This window comes from Mobula birostris, chromosome 31 (assembly GCF_030028105.1).
Source record: "Mobula birostris isolate sMobBir1 chromosome 31, sMobBir1.hap1, whole genome shotgun sequence".
Lineage (NCBI taxonomy): Eukaryota > Metazoa > Chordata > Chondrichthyes > Myliobatiformes > Myliobatidae > Mobula > Mobula birostris.
Genome location: NC_092400.1, coordinates 13,549,217 through 13,566,006, shown reverse-complemented (window position 1 = coordinate 13,566,006; position 16,790 = coordinate 13,549,217). Strand labels below are relative to the sequence as shown.

The following is a 16,790-nucleotide window of genomic DNA, read 5'->3' as shown; positions in this document are numbered from 1 at the left end:
ATATCAAGAACATGAGATGAAAGTGAGTACACACGAGGAAATCTGCAGATGCTAGAAATTCAAGCAACACACACAAAATGCTGGTGAACGCAGCAGACCAGGCAAAATCTATAGGAAGAGGTACAGTCGACGTTTTGGGCCGAGACCCTTTGTCAGGACAAAGTGAGTCCCCAGTTTGTGGAAACATTTGAATGAGGGGCAAGTGAGGTTTACCCCCTTTAGTTCAAGAGCCTGATGGTTGAGGGGTAATAACTGTTGTTGAACCTGGTGGTATGAGTCCTGAGGTTCCTATATCTTATTCCTGATGGCAGTATTGCAAAGAGAGCATGTCGTGGGTGACGGGAGATCCCTGATGATGGATATTACTTTCCTGTGACAGCATTTTGTGTAGTTGTGTTCAGTTAATGACTCTTCAGTTTCAGAATCAGGTTTAATATCACCAGCATATGTCGTGAAGTTTGTTAACCAGCAGCAGTACAATGCAATACATGATAATATAGAAAAAAAATTAATTACAGTAAGTAATGTATATTAAATAGTTAAATTTTAAATAATGCAAAAACAGAAATGGGGGGAAAAAAAGTGAGGTAGTGTTCATGGGTTCTATGTCCATTCAGAAGTCTGATGGCAGAGGGGAAGAAGCTGTTCCTGTATTGCTGTGTGTGTGCCTTCAGGCTTCTGTACCTCCTTCCTGACAGTAACAATGAGAAGAGGGCACCTCTTTGTAGCGTTTCACCTGAAACATAACTGTTTCTCCTTTTACCAAGGTTGCTTGGCCTTTCCAACATTTTCTGGATGCATTCTGTCCCACCTTCTGAACAGAACAGGCTTGTAGCATTTTCCACCTCCAGATAGATTGCCAAAGCTTGTTGTGGAAACAAGAGTTTGGGTTCATGTTGTGAAAGATGTAATAATATGTAAGCAGAAGTTGTGGTTTTTAAAACAATATAATTTAGTTGAACATGGGGAATAAGTGGAGGAGAAAGATTTGTTGTGTCCTTGCATTATAAAGACATACAAGTAAATAAGCAAAAGACAATCAATGAGAGAAGAAACAACAAATTTCACGACATTTGGCAGTGATATTATATCTGATTCTGAAATTTAAAAAATGTAATTTTAACATTAAAAGTCCTGAAAGTAAAGCAAATGTGTTATTAATGTTCTTTCTTGTTAGGTTACTCTAGAAACCACAATTGGTAATAATAATGCCCAATTATGGAGTTTTGTCAAGCCAGTTGGTTCTGTGATGGAATGGTTGAGAAACATTGTAGCTAATCGACTTGCGAGAAATGGTGCAGAATGGGCTGCAATTTTTAGGAAGTTCAACAGTAGCACGTGAGTTCTGTTAGTTTCAAAACTTTTTCTTATTGGAGCCCGGAGCTGTGAGTGATGTGTAAGCCATTTTATGATTTGTACCCCATTCTCTGGATCTGTGCAGCCTAAAATTCAAAAACAACTCTTAATTATCATAATTATATTGATTTTTTTTTCATTTTCCTGTGAATATGTTAAGGGAATCAGGATTGATGTTTTGCAAAGAGATTTTCTGCTGATGCAGATACTGTACATAATTGAATCTTATAAGTGATCAATTATATATGGATTCATAACATACAAGGAAGCCATTCAGTCTCTGTTACCTCTGCAATTGACCTCATTGGCCAGGCCTTTCTCCATACCTTTACAGTTCTTTTTCCTCAACATATCTTTTTGAAGGCCCAGTTTGATTTTCCATCGTTATTATCGGTGTTAGGTAAGAATAAAAATCATTACTGAATATTTTCCTGGGAAGGTAAATTTTCTCGTGCTATGTAAATACTGCCTTATGATAAATGTTATCCAGATGTAGATACTGCCCATAACACTGCTGGTGTTTAGGGCAGCAATGAAGGTCATCCATCTGTCTTTCTCGAAGGATTCTTCATTGCTCTTTCTGTAACAATTGTTCTTTAACCAGTCAGGGTTGTTAGCCCTGAGCTGAACCTCCAAACCTGGAGGACTGGTGGACCATTTTCAGTCCGGCCTCTACCATTTAACCTGCTTGGCATGGTTGACCCCACCAAGAGCCAAAGCACAAAGCCCTGATGCCAGCCTACATACCTCACCGGGTCATTGAGGCACACAAGCCTCCAAAACCTATGACAAGATTAACTCTTCATTAACATTGAAAATAGAGCATACATTTCCAGATTTTTGACTTAATGATGTGCACGATCAAAATGGTTTGATTTGAAAACAGTGCATTCTTTTAACAATATAATGCAAGATTCTGCTGCGCGACATTTTTTTTTAAGAAGGAATAGATTTCAAATTGTTACCTGATTTGGTTTGTGGCCTACTTCACTAGACTCCATGATTTCTCAAATGTTTCTGTGTTTGGGAATTAATGGTAAAAATATTGACCATCTGAAATGTATATGTGAGCAGGTAATTTTTCATCACATTTTCAGATTTACCTTTGTAGTCAAGCTAATTTTTCACATGGACTGGTATATTAATCTGCCACCAAAATACTTAAACTGTGTTTCACATATATTTAGCTGCCTTGTGGTATGAGTACTCACAACTTAAATTATTAAAAGTGGATTTGCATTTTCTAGAATGACTTCCTAATGTGAATCTTGAATTTCTATTTGTAGTGTTTCTCGTCTCATTTATGATTGCTACTTATTCAATTGTGGAACATTTATAGTTTTGATCATAACTCTGGCTTCCTGACGTGCATTTGCTGATGATTTGGTAGTCAATGTGATTTGCTCTACAGAAGTTGATAGACAATTGAATACCAGTTTAGCGGGGTGCCCTACAAGAAGATCACATCCTTGTCATAGGGCATGGAGGCTTGCGTGCCTCAAAATCCTGGAGATCTATGCTGACTGGAACCAGGGCTTTATGCTTTGGCTCTTGGTAGGGTCACCCATGCCGAACAGGTCAAAGGGTAGAGGCACGACTAAGAGTGGTCCACTGGTCCTCCAGGTCTGGGGGTTAAGCTCAGGGCTAACAACCCTGACTGGAAAACAGAATTGTTTTGGAAACATCTGAGTGTGACGGTATTCCTGGGTCTCCACCTGGGGCTTGACAGTAGTGAAAACCGAGTTACTCACACGATGAAGGAAGCCCAGAACACCAGAGATGGAGGACCTTCATGCTGCCCCAAATGCCAGTGATTTTACGGGCAGTAGGTAGTTAGTGGGTGTGTGGCTTCCTGGTAAACATTGGTTCCTTGCCATTAAGAGCTTCAGACCCAGGAATTTACGTCACGTAATGTTTAAAGTTTTCTTTTAAGACTCTAATATATATTTATAGGATGTGATAGGAGATGAGAGTGAATGATGCACTTTTTCCTGCCCAATTCATCAAAAGAAGCTGATCCAGGCATCTCAGCAAAAACTTAGGAAGGTCTAGGATTTTATTTCATTTTGAGCCACTCAAAATAATGTGGTTAAATTGCAGATTCCCACATGAGAGGTGAGAGAAAATGCACCAACTGAAACAGCGAACATAATCTTTAATAATAATGTTTGTATAAGCTTTATTGTCTGATTACATATTCAAATGTCCCAGTTAGTGTGTTATTGTCTTGTATGTGGGCAGAGTACCTATTAGTCTGGAGATCTGGGTTTTGCTAGGTTATTTATAATCAGTTTTGTCTTGGTGTACATTCTTCATGATGTTTTTTCTGCATGTTTTAATATATGGTCAATAGGCTTCTCTATCCACTATAATAACTTGTTGCACCCCTGCAAGTCAGTAAATTTGATTTATTATTGTTATGTAATGACACAGTGGAAAAACTTGACTTGCATAGCGTCCATGCAGATCAGTTTATTGCAACAGTGCATTGAGGGAGCTCAAAGTGAAACTATAACAATGCAGAGTAAAGTGTACAGTGGGAATGCAGTGCAGGTAGGCATTAAGATGCAAAGTTACGAGGTAGATTGCGGTCAAGAGCCTATCTTAGTGTACTGGGGAAACAGTCAATAGTCTGAGAGAAACTGTCCTTGGGCGTGGTCGTACATGCTTTGAGACGTCTTTTGTCCCACAGGTGGGGGGGGGGGAGAGAATGTTTGGAATAGGTGGGATTTTTGATTACACTGGCTGTTTTCAGTGGTTACATTTGATATGCAGTATACAACCTGAAATTCTTACTCTTCACAGACATCTACAAAGCAGAAAACCCCAAAGAATGAATGACAGAAAAATGTTAGAACCCCCAAAGCCCCCCCCTGCACGCAAGCGCCAAAGCATCAACCCTCCCCTCAGTTGTTCCAGCAGGAAGCATCACCCCACCCCCTGCCAGCAGCAACCACCATGCAGGCAATAGCAAAGCCTCCAAAGAGTCCGTGATCTACAGTCCGTCAAAACCACAGTCCATATTCTCACACTTCGACATGCCACGGGCCCTCTATCACCAGTGAGCGAGAGGGGAGGAGTTATAGACAGTGCACGGAGGGGAAGCTGGTTCCCGTGATGAGCTGAGCTGTGTCCACAACTCTGCGGTTTGCCCACAGCAGTTGCCATTCTGCTGTGATGTATCTAGATAATATGCTGTCAATGGTCCACCAATTTTATATTTAAAAAAAAAAAAAAAAATTGGTGAGGGTCAAGTGGGACAACTTCCCTTGGCCTCCCTGAGGAAGCAGAGGTACCAGTGAGTTTTCATGGGTGTGACATAAATGGAGAACTATAACCAAACATAATGATTTTCTTTCTGTTACAGATACAATAATCAGTGGATGATCGTGGACTATAATTTCTTTACACCAAGCCAATTGAATATCAGCAAGAACTTGTTGACGATTCTGGAGCAAATACCGTAAGTGCGAATGTGATGAGTTTGGTTTATCGGATTGCTTGATTTTACTGGAGTAAAATAGATGTGCCATCTGGATGAGTCATTGACACAATTTGTATTTATATTGTGTAACTTTTTGATTCTTGCCTACACAGTGAGAATGGAATGACAATCTACAGACTGCTGATTTTTATTTTGGGTGCTGCTACTCTTTTGTATTTCATGGTTTCTCAAAACTAACTTCTGAACAATTGCAGGGGCCAGATAGTTGTTGCTGATAAAACTGATGAGCTGATGAAGAGAGGTTACTGGGCCGGCTACAACATACCGTAAGTATAGACTGTGATAAATTGTAGTTACAGTACTGTGCAGTCTTAGGAACGTGTATAGCTAGATGCCTGAGACTTTTACACAGTACTGTAGTAATTTTATGTATTGCACTGTACTGCTGCCACAAAAACAAATTTCATGACATGTGAATGATGATAAACCTGATTCTGATATGGATCTCTATAGTGGACTGAGAGTGGAAAGGGGGCAGGGAGAGGGGAATCACGGTTAGGAACAAAGGAAGGAGCGGCAAGTACCAGAGACACATTCTGCAGTGAACAATATTCCAATTCTTTGGAATCAAATAACCTCAGAGCTGGATATGTCGACACCAGTCCACGCCGCACCCCATCCCTGGCACTCCTCCTCTGCCACCTGCCCCATGCCACTTCCGCAGCACTCCACCCTCGCCATTCCCAACTTCCTTTGCTCCCGCCAGGCTTACAAACTTGATCTGTGCTCCACATCGGTAAATACAGTACTGTGCAAAAGTCTTAGGCACCCTAGTTATATTTATGTGCCTTAAACTCTTGCACGGTACTGTGATTTGTTCTCCTGTTTCTCCTTAAGCTTGATAAAATTTTTATTTGCATTCATCAGAAACAAGCCCATGACCTGCCTTGCTCTTTTAACTTTTAATTCTCGTTCCATTACCACATCTGCCGTCCTTCCTTACAGTTTATGCAAATTTAGGTCAATTCATCTGACGTAAGCCCTTCAGCAAGTTATCCTATCACAGACAATCCACCAGTTTAGCTGTGATGAAGTTAATCAGATTTGAGCAGATTTTTAATCACATTTCCAGATCCTATGAATCAGCATAAATACAAATTTTTTTGTAAAATTTTGATCATTCTCCCATTCCTCCCCATCATTGCCATGAAAGCTTCAGACACAGAAACAAGAAAAGTATATGAGTCTGTGACTATTCAGAAAAGAGCAGGGAGCCTTTCAAAGACAAGATTTGGCATTCAAACCTCAGCTAGCTACTGTTTGCAGAGTTATTTATCACAGAATGCTGCACTGCACGGTTTCCAGGATATGTGCTCCTCAAGATGAATGTACCCTTTCCCAAGGGAGGGAAAGTCGGATACAGTACTCTATCCAGTTTATGATTTTATTGCTCCTTTGTAGCATTTCTCAGTCAGCATTTAACCTGAGAAGTCCATTATACTTTATACTTTATTGTTGCCAAACAATTGATACTAGAACGTACAATCATCACAGCGATATTTGATTCTGCGCTTCCCGCTCCCTGGATTACAAATCGATAGTAAATATTAAAAATTTAAATTATAAATCATAAATAGAAAAATGGAAAGTAAGGTAGTGCAAAAAAACTGAGAGGCAGGTCTGGATATTTGGAGGGTACGGCCCAAATCCGGGTCAGGATCCGTTCAGCAGTCTTATCACATCATTAGGTAGAAAAGTTGCACAAGTAACTATTTTTAACAGAAGCCTTAACTCCGAGTTGTGCTTCCATCTTTGTAGGTATTTCAAAGAGATCTTTAATGCTAGTGGTCAACTAGACCTGTTTAAGAAATACGGAGACTGGTTCAGTTACGACAAGAGTCCTCGAGCTCTGATGTTCTGTCGAAATCAGACCATGGTTACAGACATGGATTCAATCATTAAATTAATGAGGTACCTGGACTATATTAATTGTTATAGTTCTCTATTGCTCTGATTTATTTAATGAGATAGTATTAAATAGGCCCTTCTGGCCCTTCGAGCTGTGCCACTTAGCCTAATCATGGGACAAATCTACAGTGACCAATTGGTGCATCTCTGGACTCTGGGAGGAAACCAGAGCACCCGGAGGAAACCCACACGGTCATGGGGAGAACATACAAACTCCTTACAGGTAGCGGTGGGAATTGAACCCGGGTCACCTGTACTGTAAAGCATTATGCTAACCACTACACTACCAGGCAGCCCATGCTCTTTATAGAAATAAGCATTGATTATCACTCTGAATTATAACACAAAATGTTTCCTTGCATATTGCTTTTAAATGCAACTTTGAAGTGCAAAACAAATTGGCTGTTTACTCCTGTGTGTGAACTGGACCTCGCATCCAATTTGCTTCCAGGACGCAATTGACTTGAATTGGTATAGTATCTGTTTGCATGCCCAATGTGCATTATAGCCGATGGAAGTGTAAGAAATGTGGTTATAAGCCAAAATAAATGAAGTAAGAGTGTAAGAACATAAGAGGAACAATAGCTTCTCTCAGTCAACTCTATTTTTTTCCCTTTTAACCTCTTGCAATCCTTAATGTAGTCATTTCTTAACTTAAAGAAACTTTAATGTCATTCTTCATATGTTAAGCCTCGGGTGCTGTTTCACAATGTTTCTATGCTTTATTACTTCCGATATATCCTCCCGTGATCCAGTAGCAAAGGATTTGGATGGACCAGGGTGTGGTAGGTTAGCAAACTGACAAGAAGCCAGGCTCTGTTATGTGATCACAAACAAGGGGTTCTACAGATGCTAGAAATCCAGAGCAATGCACACAAAATGGTGGAGAAACTTGGCAGCTAAGGCAACAGCTATGGAAAGGAATAAAAAGTCTCAGGCCACGACCCTTCATCAGGATCAGTATGTGTTGCCCTGCTTTGTGATTTAGGCTCCACCCTGCATATATCTACTTGCTCTTTCATGTACAAGAATAGGAGTGCTCTCATCCATGGTCCTGACTGCAGTCCAGTCTTCAGCTCCCAGTCCAAGCCAACACCTGGCTCTGTCCCCAGTGGTCGCTTGCTGCACAGCCTGCTGCCAGTCCCACTCCTGATCTATTTCCCAACCCCAGCCTTTGCTGCACACCTGGTCTCTGTTCCTGCTTCCCCTGGGCCTCTTCCTACCAAGCTCTCGATTCTGGCCACACTATGCCCACATTCCTGACAGCTGCGGTAAACAAAGAGGGCTGCTCTTGCAGTCTGCTGCAGGGAATGTCATTGCTAGTGTCCTACACTGGTTTTCATAAGACATAGGAGTAGAATTAGCCCACTTAGCACATCGAGTCTGCTCTGCCGTTCCATCAAAGCTGATTTATTATCCCTATCAACCCCATTTGCCTTCTCCCCATAACCTTTGTTGCCCTTACTAATCAAGAACTTACCAACTTCTGTTTTAAATTGAAGTAGCCAAACCTCTGCTTTCCAAACCACTGTGTGGATTCTATTCACCTAGAGCATCATCTTGTGACAACTCTAAGAGAAATGCAGGAAGCAGAACATATTGTTTTGATGGTCTTTTTGGACCTCACCAAAGCCTTTTGACTTCAGTAACAAGGAGGCACTGTGGAGCTTTCTCAAAACTGGCTGGCCAGCGATATTTGTCCCCGTCTAGCATTTGCCTCATGATGGCTTGCAATCCATTATCCAAGCAAATGGATCTGCAACAGGGCAAAATAGTGAGGCAGCAGTTAATGCTGCTGCCTCAGCTCCAGGGAATTTTATACGATCCTTGTCCAAGGTGCTTCTCATGTGGACGTTACCTGTGTCTTTGTGGGTTTTTGGTGTGTGCTCTGGTTTCCTCCAAAATCTCCACTCCAGGGCCAACCAGAGGTACTTTGTCTTTTTTTTTTTTACAAGACAATGCTGGACATTAAGAACTTAAAGTACTGTAGGTCTTCCCCATTAGTGAGCTGCTCATTGACAGAGGAGCTGGACTTGGTGCAGACCATGCTGCTACCTGCTACAGAAAGGCTTTAGAGCCGGTGAGTGAAGTCAGTCTACAATCTAACAGCGAGGGGGCGTTTTTCTTGCGATTGCAAGACTCTGTTGGGCATTGGCAATGTAAGATACTGCAAGTTCATTTCACTGGTTTATCAGCGAGACCAACAGTGAGGGAGCTGTGTGGCCTCGATGGTAGCAAGGACTAGGCCTTGTGCTGTGGGCTTGCCTGCTGCAGCAATCACGGAGTGGAGAAGCCGGAGGCGGTGTGGTGCGGTGTTCATGCTGGATTGGGGGCTGGTGTCTCCCATTGGTGTTGCCCTCTGGTGTTTGCTCGGTGGAAGACACGCTGCATTGTGCATGTGTTCATCTGCGGACTGCTGAGAGCGGCTTGTTCTTGCCAACAGGAAGAACAGGCACCATCAGTTTATAGGCCATGTCACTCGGGAACTTGGTTTATCTATGTTTTGTTTTGTATAACTGTTGGTGCTGTGCACCTTGGCCCGAAGAAGCGCTTGTTTCGTTTGGCTGTATTCATGTATGGTTGAATGATAATTAAACTTGAACTAAAGACAACTTAATTAACTTCTGTAAATCATCCTTGAGTATAGGTAAATGTCAAAATAGTCAAACACATGTTATGAGCAAGAATTGGTTGCATGTGTATCAGGACAAGAGAAACGGACTGATAGCATTGCTCTGCTGGGAGCTGGAGCACACCACCTTGCAAACTACCCCCCCCCCCATGACTTTCCAATCAGGCATTACTGACTCCATTTCCATAGATCTGTTCGATTTGCTGAGTGTTTCCATCATCTTCTGTTTTTAATGCAGTTTGTAGTCAACAACTGCACTGTAAGATCTTAGATTGTACTTGTGTCCTTCAAAGTCAATTTTAAGATACAATCTGGATTTCTTACCTCACTGTTTTACTTTCAGGTATAATAACTTTATGTATGATCCTCTGTCAGTGTGTCAGCAATGTACTCCCAAGCCCAATGGGGAGAATGCAATTTCAGCCCGGTCTGATCTTAATCCAGCCAATGGAAGTTACCCGTTTTCTGCATTAGCTTTGCGAGCACATGGAGGCACAGATATGAAGGTGAGGTATACTGAGACAGCAATTCTGCAGCATGAAGGCTTGCGAGGAATGGAAAATGTTTAAAACACGTTGGTTGGTCTATAAGTGAAAGGGGAAAGATTAGTTAACACTTTGGGTGTAACTTTTCATAAGGGAAAGCAGATTTATGATAAATTGTACCTGCACCTTTCTATTAAGGCACTGACTAACCTGCAGAGCAGTTACAGTAATTTCTATTGTAGATTCTCAGCTTTTCTAACTTTCTTCATGCAAGTAAGTTTACTTTTACTTTTGGCTTTTCCAGTGATCTTTCAGTTTTCCATTCTTCTGTTGAGTGCATTTCCAATCTAATGATGTTGAATATATTACACAACTAGCAGATCAAACTGGGGTGCTTAAGTAGTGCATCCCCAATTTTTACTTTTCTCAGATGAATATTTGTTTAATTCAGCACTTGTTAAGAGGCACTTTAACAATGAGCCAGTGGATGTATACATGCTCCCTCTTGAACAACATTAGGTTGGCTGGTGTTCAAGAAAGTTGTTTGCCACTCCTTAAGGACATTTGGGGATGAGCAATAAATTAAGGCCCAAAGGGTGAAAAATGAATGGAGGTATTTGCTTTATAAGAAATTAATCTGCAGTGATATTGTTACCTTCACTTTTAGTATTCTAGTTTACATGTATGTCATGGGTAAACTTGTTGCTTGGCTGTTGCTCCTCTCTGGGTTTACTTCCTGCTCTGAAAATCTGTACCTTACAGAAATATCATTTTCTGAGGTCCTGCCCTTCTAGTAAACTTATGTTTGCTTAAGCAGGAAAGAATTAACAATCCCATGGCATAGTTCAGAGTTTCAATGGCAGGATTCAAAGAAAAGCAATGGCATTCTATGATCAAATTTTTTAATTAGATAAAAACTAATTATTTGCTTTGCTACACAATAGCTCACGTAATTACTGCACAACATACTCAGTATTTGTGCATATAATAAGGCTTCTGTGGCAGAGTCTGCAGTTGTAGTTCTCTCCAAGGGTAGTGGAGATCATCTTTTGAAGTGATCATGTACCCTTAAATATAGAGACGTATACTATCATCATCGAGTTGTACAGCATAGAAATGCCCTTCAGCCTACCATGTCCATACTCATTATAGTAACCCCTTTGCCTGTATTAGATCCATGTCCCTCTATACCTTGTTCATTTAAGTGCCTGTTTAAGTAATTAAACATAGATTCTACCACCAGTGGTAGCAAGTCAACCAATGTGTATTTAAAAAGAAAAACTTTCACCTTGTATCCACTTAAGATTCCTTTTCCTCTGAACAGCTTGCCCTCTTGTTTCTGGTACTCCTATTATAGAATAGGATTTCCACTACCTACTCTATCCTATGTCTCTTGAAGTTTAATATCTCTGTGAGGTCACTCCTCCGCCTCCTCCTTCCACAGCTCATAAAGCACATTCGTTTTGAGGAGACCCATAATTAAATTCTCCGATCCAAGCGACACCCTGCTGAATCTCCTGTGAGCTCAGAGAGCAACCAGAACTACACACAATACTTAAATTGTTGTCTAACAGTATTTTGTAAAATTCTAATTTTATTATTCTCACAATTGCTGCCTTCACTTGCAATCCCATTTTATGGAAGCTATTGGACTTGAACGTTTGGGTCTCTGCATTCATCAGCGTTCCTAATGACCCTATTATTTAGTGAATACAGCAGATCTGTACCTACCCTTTGACTTTCCAACTTGCTTCACCTCATACTTGTCAGGATGAGAGGGGGTGAATTTGCCAGCTGCTGCGGGACTACAAGCATCTTCTGCTGATCTGGAACAGGGCATTTCCAACTGCCTTCTCTCCCCAACGTCGCGCCAGGAAGTGTTGGGCACCCTGAGTGGTTTCCTTCTCTCACTGGGGCTGCTGTTGGCCACTCCTCCTGTGCCTGCTTGCTCTCCTATTACAGCCGTTTCTGTGAGTCTCTCCCACACACTGTCCTTTTCTGACTTGTGAACAATTGTCAGGATGGAACCCTATAGTAGCTTGGGGGACTGTCTGTCATTTGATAGGAAGGAGGACAGACTGAGACAGAATAATATTGGGCAAAACACTAGCAACTGGAATTTAATCTTCAAGTGTGAGGTGATGTATTTTGTGAGGACATGCTGACGGCAGTATCTATGTATGCTAATATCACTAGCTCCCATTAGGTCCACATCCATTGACATGTTTACCTGTCCAAGTACCTTTCAAACATTGTAATTGTATCTAAACTACAACCCAAATAAGCCAAGGACATGCATAGTGAATAGCAGGGTGCTAGGTTGTTCTAAACAACAGCGGGATTTTGTACATGAATTGCTTAAAAAGTGGCAGCACGCGTAGGTAGGGAGGTGAAGGGGACATGCAGGATGCTGGTCTTTATTACCCAGGGCATGGAATTTAAGAGCATGGACATTAAGGTACAGCTTTATAAAACTTTGGTTAGGCTTCAGCTGCAATATTTTGTGCAGTTCCACAGAACGGAAAGGATGTAAGTGCATTGGAGAGGGTGCAGAGGAGGTTTATCAGAATTTTGCTTGAGATGGACCGTTTCGGTTATAAGGAGCGACTAAAGGCTGTGTTTGTCGTCCAAGTAATGGAGGTAGTTAAGATGGAACTATGCTCTTGATAAGAGTGGATGGTGAGAATCTTTCCATCATGGGTTAACATGCGGAGTAAGGAGGAAAGGATCTGAGGGAATAATTTTCCACCAAAAGAATGGTTGCAATCTGGGATGCACTATCTATGAGGATGGTGGAGGCAGATAGTCACACATATCTGAACAAGTACTTCACCTGCCAAGGTAGAGAAGGCTACAGACCAAGGTAAACGGAGAAGACTATAGATAGATTTTTTAATAGTCAGCAAAGATATGGTGGACTGAAGAGCATGTGTCTGTGCTGTATGACTGTTGACTCTTTATAAAGTTACTAGTATATTTAATGTTTAACTTGTGTTATGCCTAGGTTACCTCATTTGAATTGCACAAGGCCTATCAAATGATTGCAGTGAGCAGCCCAACGTGGGACCAGGTTCCAGCATTTCAGTGGAGCAAATCTCCATTCAGAAACCTTGTGCACTTAGGACATCCCGATCTTTGGAAGTTCCTGCCAGTAAGGGTGGAATGGAAATGAGCACTTCACACATGTACGCAATTAAATATAGTACTTTAAAATCAGATCATGCCACTTATCTTGATCTTCTGCCTCATTTAAAATATCACTGTGATGATGTGTGAGTCTGATTTATGAAATGAGAGAGTGATTTTTTAAATCTCATTTCTGGTGTAGATTTCTCAATGATTACCAGCTCTTATCAAAGTTTTATTCGTGAATGAAATCTTGAAATTTCATGCACCTAGGATATTAAATCACAAGCTCATACTTCAAAACTGGCAGGAATTTCTGAGCTAATATGTTTACAGCACATTATCTGTGAAAGACTATTTTTATACTTGGCTAGTCAGCAAAGGAAAATGTCAGTTTCTGTAAAGCTACATTTTTTCCACATCGTGTGACCTGATACAGCTGTGCATCACTACATATGACAAATGAGCCATATCTCCCTGACCTCAAGTTGAACAGCTAAAACCTGCTTTCCCTCCTTAGCTAACAGTGGAATCAAATAATGGTCAAAGTTAGAATTGTTACACAGCGGGTGAGATTGGACACATCTTCCTGTGACTTGCGTTCCCAAATGACTGATGGCCAATGTTTAGTAACTTTAAGGCCAATTAAACTGCCAGACTCAATCAGTGGTTGCTGTCATCCAGGCTGCTATCATTATTTGCAAATGAGATTTAGTTTTCACATTTCTTAAATTTTACATGTATAGCTTATATAGAATATTATATGCTGTTTTATTAAACACAAATATTGGTGTTTTATTTTTGGGTACAGAGGATGATGTCTGTACTGGGTTCTGATATTTGAATAAAAATGGAGATAAATAATTCTGTATCAGACCTTCTGTGGCCTGCTTTAACATCAGGAATAGTTGATGCAAATTTTCCAGTTTTTCCTGGAGCAGGTAGGACACCTTGCTAATAGTACACAAATATGAAAATTTTTTTAGTGAATAGGTGAGGTGCTAAGTTGGAGTACGGTCCATTAATCCTGTGATCTAGTCGGTTTTCTATCTCCTGACTTGTGATTTTGTGCAGTTTTACTGCAGAATCCCCGGTAGTGATGATCAACACAGATGCTGCCTGTGAGAAATAAGGTTAATCTTCTGAAGAATAGAGTTTTCAGGTGAAGCAAGAGGTTTGACTTTTAGTTCTGAAAATGTAATTTAATTTCTTGATTTAAATTACTTTGGATCTTGTATATAAATAATTTTTCAATAGCTAAAATAAAATTTTAGAAATTTAATAACAGAAGATTTGGGCTGTCAAAACCTGGACATTTCCCTGTAAATTCGGCTTTGTTACAGTGCCACCAAGTGCAAGAGAATGTAATTGCACTTAGATCATCTAAATACTTTGAAAGCAAATATATATATATATAAATTATCCTCGTACTGATATAATATTTACTGCCTGGCAAACTTTCAGGTGCTATTGTTGAACGCAGAGGAAAATTTCTAAGGGTATTCCTGAGGGAATGTGATAGATGTTCATAAGCTTAATGATATTACAACCAATAACTTGCACTATGGATTCACTATACATGAATGGAACTGTCTTATAGCTCAGGCAGTGTAACGTTAAAACATTTTATCCAAAATAATACATTCTGGATCCTAGTGAATGGTACCATAAACTGAAGCATAGCAAATCCACTCCCACATCATTTCCTGAATTCCAAGCTTGTGTGTGAGAGCAAGATAATGTTTTGCATTGTGCCTTCACTGAAGGTATTATCAGGCCATGCATGGTCATTTGCCAATAATTTTTCATTCAGAAAAATCGGGAATCTCGAACTTGTTTAGAAATACCAAATCTGTGAATGAACATGGTCTCTTATCATTTGCAAGCACAATGAACCCACTGGATGGAACTGCTGGGTAAATGCAGATTGTCTGCCAAATAGAACCGCTGTTCAGGGTTGATAGTGAGCAGCAGTGGCTGGAGTTTCTTGGAGTAACTCAAATGACGCACGAACAGTTTACCTGAAAGAAGCAAAGCATTCTAAAGGGAGGACAAGGCAAGTCAAAGACAGCATAAAAGCAAAAGAGAGGGCACGCAATGTCACAAAAATTGTTTACAATAACTCAAATAGCCCCTTTGAGTGTTGCTGCCCAGCAACCCCCTACAACCCTGTTTTAACCCTAACCTAATCATGGGACAATTTACCATGACATATTAACCTACTAATCAGTAGGTCTTTGGGAAGAAACCAGAGCATCGGGAGAAAACCACTCATTCCACACGAAGAACATATGGAGATTCCTTACAGAGGACGCCAGGATTGAATTCTGATGCCCTGGTCTTTACTAGCATTGTGCTACTGTGGGGAGCTTTTAAAAACCAACAAAAAGCAACTAAAGAACAATAGGGAGAGAAAAGATGAAATATGTGGGTAAGCTAGCCAATAATATAAGAGAATACCAAGAGTTTCATATATGTCAGGAGGCAGAGTCGCTATTACTAAGGAGAAGGTGTTTGAGAAGCTGATAGGTCTAAAGGTAGATAAATCACCTGGATCAGATGGACTAAACCCAGGGTTCTGAAGAAGCTAGCAGAGGAGATTAGAGAGGCTTTAGTGATATTTTAAAAAACACTAGGTTCTGGATTGGTTCAGGAGGGCTGGAAAATCACAAATATTCCTCCACATTTTAAGAAGGGAGGGAGGAAAAAGACAGGAAATTATGAGGTTAGCCTGACTTCAGTGGTTGACGCCGTGAGTTTAGTGGTTGGTGTACATTACTAAGGATGAGGGTTTGGGGTATTTGGTGGCACATGGTAAAAAGGCCAAAGTCAACATGGTTTCCTTAAGGGGAAATTTTGCCTGATATTTCATTGTCTATCCTATGTTATTTTATCAAAGAATTCCAAAGTTGTTTGCACCTAGCTGAATACTAAAGACCTGGGCCAAGCAACTGGCTGGTGTATTCATAGATATCTAACCTCTCACTCTGGCATTGCATGGTACCTACCTGCTTCAAGTAAGGCACCTGTGCCCAAGAAGAGCGTGGTAACCTGTCTAAATGACTATTGTCCAGTGGCACTTACATCCACAGTGACGAAGTGTTTTGAGAGTCTGGTGTTGAAGCATATCAGCTCCTGGCTGAATGGTGACTTGGATCTGCTCCAATTCGCCTACCGAAGCAACAGGTCTACGGCAGAAGCTAACTTGGCTCTTCACACAACCCTGGAACATCTGGACATTAAAGATGCATACATCAGGATGCTCGTCATCAATTATAGTTTGGCATTGAACACCATCATCCCCTCTAAATTAATCAGTAAATTCCCAGACCTGGGCCTCACTCGTAGACACTGGTCAGTTCAGATTGACAACATCTCCTCCACCATCTCCATCAGCACCGGAACACCGCAGTGATGTGTACTTAGCCCGCTGCTCTAATCGCTTTACACCTATGATTGTGAGGCTAGGTACAGCGCCAACACCATACACAAGTTTGCTGATGACACTACTGTTATGGGCCGTATCAAAGGTGGTGATGAATTAGCAGATAGGAGGGAGATTAGAAATTTGGCTGAGTGGTATAATAGCAACAACCTCTCACTCAATGCCAATAAGACCAAGGAACTGATAGAAGACTTCCGGAGAGGGAAATCAGGGGTCCATGAGCAAGTAATCATCAGAGGATAAGAGGTGGGAAGGGTCAGTAACTTTAAGTTCCTGGGTATCAGTATTTCAGAGGACCTGTCCTGGTCCCATCATATTAATACAATTGTGAAG

The 16,790-nt window shown here is 40.9% G+C and overlaps 1 protein-coding gene across 4 annotated transcripts in view; it reads left to right on the top strand.

The window, feature by feature from the left end:
* The window catches only part of LOC140190909 (putative phospholipase B-like 2), a 30,208-nt gene extending 16,346 nt beyond the window's left edge, over positions 1-13,862 (top strand). For all 4 annotated transcript variants that reach the window (XM_072247858.1, XM_072247857.1, XM_072247859.1 and 1 more), the window contains 6 exons: positions 1,178-1,338; positions 4,724-4,819; positions 5,056-5,127; positions 6,620-6,772; positions 9,745-9,907; positions 12,891-13,862. In XM_072247858.1, coding sequence (XP_072103959.1) covers positions 1,178-1,338; positions 4,724-4,819; positions 5,056-5,127; positions 6,620-6,772; positions 9,745-9,907; positions 12,891-13,058 — 813 coding nt within the window. In that variant the 3' untranslated portion in view covers positions 13,059-13,862. The remainder of the gene's footprint in view (positions 1-1,177; positions 1,339-4,723; positions 4,820-5,055; positions 5,128-6,619; positions 6,773-9,744; positions 9,908-12,890) is intronic.
* Positions 13,863-16,790: the final 2,928 nt, after the last annotated feature.